This window comes from Eurypyga helias, unplaced genomic scaffold (assembly GCF_000690775.1).
Source record: "Eurypyga helias isolate BGI_N326 unplaced genomic scaffold, ASM69077v1 scaffold33194, whole genome shotgun sequence".
Classification (NCBI taxonomy): domain Eukaryota; kingdom Metazoa; phylum Chordata; class Aves; order Eurypygiformes; family Eurypygidae; genus Eurypyga; species Eurypyga helias.
In genome coordinates, this window is record NW_010244989.1 from 30,779 (window position 1) to 35,041 (window position 4,263).

Here is a 4,263-nt window from a genome sequence, read left to right on the forward strand (position 1 = left end):
CTCTGTGGGGTGGGGATGCTGCTCAAGGAATTTCTCCCTCTGCCTTTGATTGTGTGTGCTATCTGTCACCCCTACGACCTCCCCAGTGTCCCGCCCCTCCCCCCCACCAGACTCTCCCTGTCTGTGTCCAGTTGGACCCGGTCCCTGTGTGTTCTCTCATTCTGCTGCACTTCTGTGCTGAGCCATGGGCACCCACCCAGGGAATTTCTCACCCGCCATGGCAAATGCTGGATGTGTCCCACAGCTGCCTGGCTCATGCAGAAGTCGTGTGTGTGGGGAGAGATGGACACTGTTGCTGTCGTCTATGTCTTCACTTCTTGTCTGCTGTCTAAAGAGGACTTTAGGGCAGCATCCCCCCAGGTCCTGCAGGGAAGGTCCTTCAGCCTGAGTCCTGGAGGAACATCCCCCCTCCGGTCAAGGCATGGCCTTGACCCCATTGTGTCTGCAATAGCCCATCTGCAGACACTACGCTGGCGGGTGGGTGTAGAGTCAGGAATTGCTCCCAAGGGGAAGCGCTCAGCTGGGAGGACTCTCTGGGCTGGAGAAAATGCTCTGGATGGAGCAGCATCCTGGCCAGGCCAGTCGGACATCAGCGGTGCTGGCGTGCCCACAGCCTACTTGCTGCAGGGCTCCGGAAGCAGCCAGTGGGGCTCGGGGATGCTAAAAGACCCAGAGACCCACACACCGGCTGCATAACCCCAGCATCTTTCCAAGCCCTGTGTCCATTCCCTGCTTCCAAGGCACCCCTGCCCCAGCACGGGCCAAGCTGAGAGAAACAGGTTTGCAGGAGGCTGGCAGCTTACTCGACAAGGTTTTATTTCATTTAATTGTCATTAGGAATTAATTGAGCAAGATCACCTTGGCATTGCTGTCCGAATTGGTACATGCCACCAAACAGCTCTGGTCCCATCCAGCAGGTCCTGGCCATGTGGCATGCATGGTGCTGCACGTGCATCCCATCCCGCTGGGCCTGCGAGCAGCACGCCTGTGCGCAGTGTCCCGGACCAGTGGTACAGACATGAATTGCAGGGTCTGGGTGACAGGGACAACCTCATTGTGCCGCGAGTGGACATGCGGGGACACGTCCTGCCAAGCACAGCGTTTTGCACGGGCCAGGTGATTCACAGCTTGGTGGGTCTCCTGTCCTGCCTACCCCTCCCTGGGTGTCTGGGCCATGAAAGTATGTCCCTACGAGAAAAAGGTGCAGAAGTTGTCTCCTCAGCTCTGCTGGGTGCAGTGGTGGGTGCCAAGAACCTGTCATCTCTGAAGGACCCTGATCGAGGTTGGATTTTGGTCCTGGGCTGAGGAGGTCTGCAGCCTGGTGGGGTTGGTGGGATGGGTCTTAGACAAGACCCACTGTGAGTTGGAGGATGCACAGCCATGTCCTGCAGAAGGGACCGGCATCCTTCTCATCTTTGTGTCCCCAGTCTCCTTTCTGCCCAGACCTCACAGGATTTCAGTTTTCACCTATGCTGTGATTCTGTGAAATGGTCCAAAACCCTTTTCCTGCAGGAAGGGCTGTGCCAGGTTGGGAGCAGCCACCACCCTGGTGTAGACTCTGTGGGGACCTGCGAGCTGCTAAGGACAACTGCTCTAAGCCTGATACTGTTATCTGGGCAAGAGGCAGGAACTGTGACCCCAGGGCTGGTTTTCAGCCTCTTTGGCATGCTGGAAGCTCAGGGAGACCCTGGACAGACCCCCACTAAGGTCACCAGGTTCATCTGCCCCCTGGGCCAGGCTCCTGCCAGCCAGGCTCTGACCTCGGAGCCCCTTGCTGGGCACTCTGAGCAGCTACCCCCATGCCAATGGGTCAAACCCAGTGGTAAGACCCATGGCACAGTAGGAAACTGTCCCCTGGATGGGAGGGATGGACTTGGCCACCAGTTGTTCCAGTGCTTTGACTGATGGTGGTTTGGGTCTTAGGCACATCTCAGCTTCGCACTTGAAACCACAGCATCCCCTGTTTGCATCCCACTAGCACGGTGGGTGTCAGTGCCGAGTCAGTGGTGTGAGGAGAGGCACAACTCACCCCATCCAGTCCCAAAATCTGCAACGATGAGATGGACACATGCCTTTCTCTGCCCTGCTCCCCTGCTGAGGTTTGGTAGCAGCTTCCAAACCTCGTGGGTGGCAGGAGGGGCTTTGCTCCCCAGTGGCAGGCCACTCCAGGTGTGGTGCTCCTGTGGTCTCAGGACAGGTGGTGTGAGTGACTAGGAGTGCAGAGCCTGATGGCCCTGCAATGCCAGGCAACAGGATGGATGCAGCCCTGGGAGAAGAAATAAGGAAGGAAAGGCTCTCACCTGGAGCAAGAAAGCTGAAGTGCTGGAGTCCCTGGTAGGGATTCCCAGGGTGGCTGTAAAAGGACGGAGTTGGGGGGGTGGGGGGATGGGGCTGCAGTGTGTATGCTTAAGGGACTAAATTGGTGCTGAGGTGTTGCATGTGCTGTACTGGGGGTACTGGAAAAGGGCTGGGTCTTTCTCGAGGTGGGTTCCTGCTTTTCAGGTACTCCTGCAAGCAGCGGGGTGATGATAATAATGATGCTGGCCTCTGGCTCAGCCATCACACATGTCCTTGGCCTACACACCATCCCAGTGTGTGTAAAGCTGCAGTGCCTGGGCAGCCTCAACCCTCAGGTCCGATGGTCCAGGTACCTCTGAGCAACCCAACGGTGCAGCTTGTCTCTCTTTGGGCTTTGGGATGTGATCGAGGACCAGGCAGAAGTTCTCAGCTCTATCTTGTTCCTGTGGTTTAACTGGGCTCTTAATAAAACACAGATGTTGGTGCTCCCTGAGGCAGTGGGATCCTGTGCCTGACCTTCTCCTGGGTGGCAGGGGAGACGTGGAGGACCCCATGTGGGTTATGCCATGAAGTTCCACCCAACCATGAAGGTGGGCTTGTTCTGCTCTAGCATGAGCCCCTGACTAGGCACCGGCACTCGCGGGTGGCCTGCATCAGACCCACACTGTCCCTCATCCCCCAGCATCTCTGTTGTCAACATGTCTGGAGGGAAGGTGGTTTGTGTCAGCCAGGACAGAGGAAGGACAATGGGCCTTGTGTCACCCCCCAGTGCCATGCACAGACAGCACAGGGGAGCAATGAAGCTGGCAACATGTTGGTCCTCAGTCTCAGAGGCTGGATGGAAAGCCATCTTCTAGACAGCCTCTGCGGGATGCTCCTGCCCTGGTCCGTTCCGTGCCCTCAGTACCCTGAGGCCAAGCCTAGCTCCATCCCTGGACGGTCACTTGGATGCTGAGCCCTCTCCCTGAGTCAGCCAGGCGTGTTTGCTCGCTGGTGGCCGTGCAATGGGGGTGCATTTCTGCTGAGCACCTGCACCCCCCTGTCCTTCAGCCAAGCTCCACGTGCATCAGAGATCCCCGGAAGGTGTGGGGTCGAGTCATGGCACAAGCAGTTACATCCCCAGGAGGGGACAGGAGTGCCCGTGCCCCAGGCAGCAGTCACAACAGGACAGGGGGAAATTTTTTCTAGGAAAGACAGCTGGACAGAGCTTGATCCCTGTCCAAGGGCCCAGACAGAGGGATGCAAGCCAATCCAGTGGGACACCAGCAGGCACAGGAGCAGGGTTGCCAGAGGTGTGGTAGTGGGAGAAGCCTCCACTCAGCACTGGCAGCGATGCCCAGAGAGGTGTACTTCCAGCCAGGAGCTGTCCTGGATGTCCGGCTCCCAGCCGCCCTGACATCCCGAGCTGAGTCTGCCCACACATCTCCTAGTTTCTGGTGACCTCTAGAGGAAGCTGCTCCGCTCCAGCACTGTAATTTTGGGATGGGATGGGGTGTTACCAGACCTCTGGCTTAGCTGCAGCTGGAGCATTCTGCTCCTGCATCCCTGTCCTGGGCTCCTGCTTCTGCCCAAAACCCCATAGCACTTCCCGCAGTGCAGCAAAAGTCTCGTTACCACTCTATAGCCCAGCTAAACGCCCCGATCAACTCACATCTCCCGGTGCCAGGGTTTCCTCCGACCACCCTTCCCTCCCCACTGCTGTCCCCAGGTCGAGCTGTCGGACGGGACATCACACACCATCACGGACGCCTACGCTGGCAAGGAGTACATCATCCAAGTGGCGGCCAAAGACAACGACATCGGCACGTGGAGTGACTGGAGCGTGGCCGTCCATGCCACCCCCTGGACAGAGGAGCCCAAGCATCTCACCACGGAGGCCCAGGTCACAGGTGAGAGCCCCCCCACCCCCAGTACAAACAGGTTGTGTGGGAACCCAGGAGTTCTGGCTGAGGGTCCTCCCCACCC

At 58.1% G+C, this 4,263-nt stretch overlaps 1 protein-coding gene across 1 annotated transcript in view; it reads left to right on the forward strand.

Moving 5' to 3' along the window:
* The window catches only part of LOC104508350 (ciliary neurotrophic factor receptor subunit alpha-like), a gene marked incomplete at both ends in the record, with an annotated part of 20,451 nt that extends 16,264 nt beyond the window's left edge, over positions 1-4,187 (forward strand). The window contains 1 exon segment of the mRNA XM_010149939.1: positions 4,007-4,187. Coding sequence (XP_010148241.1) covers positions 4,007-4,187 — 181 coding nt within the window.
* Positions 4,188-4,263: the final 76 nt, after the last annotated feature.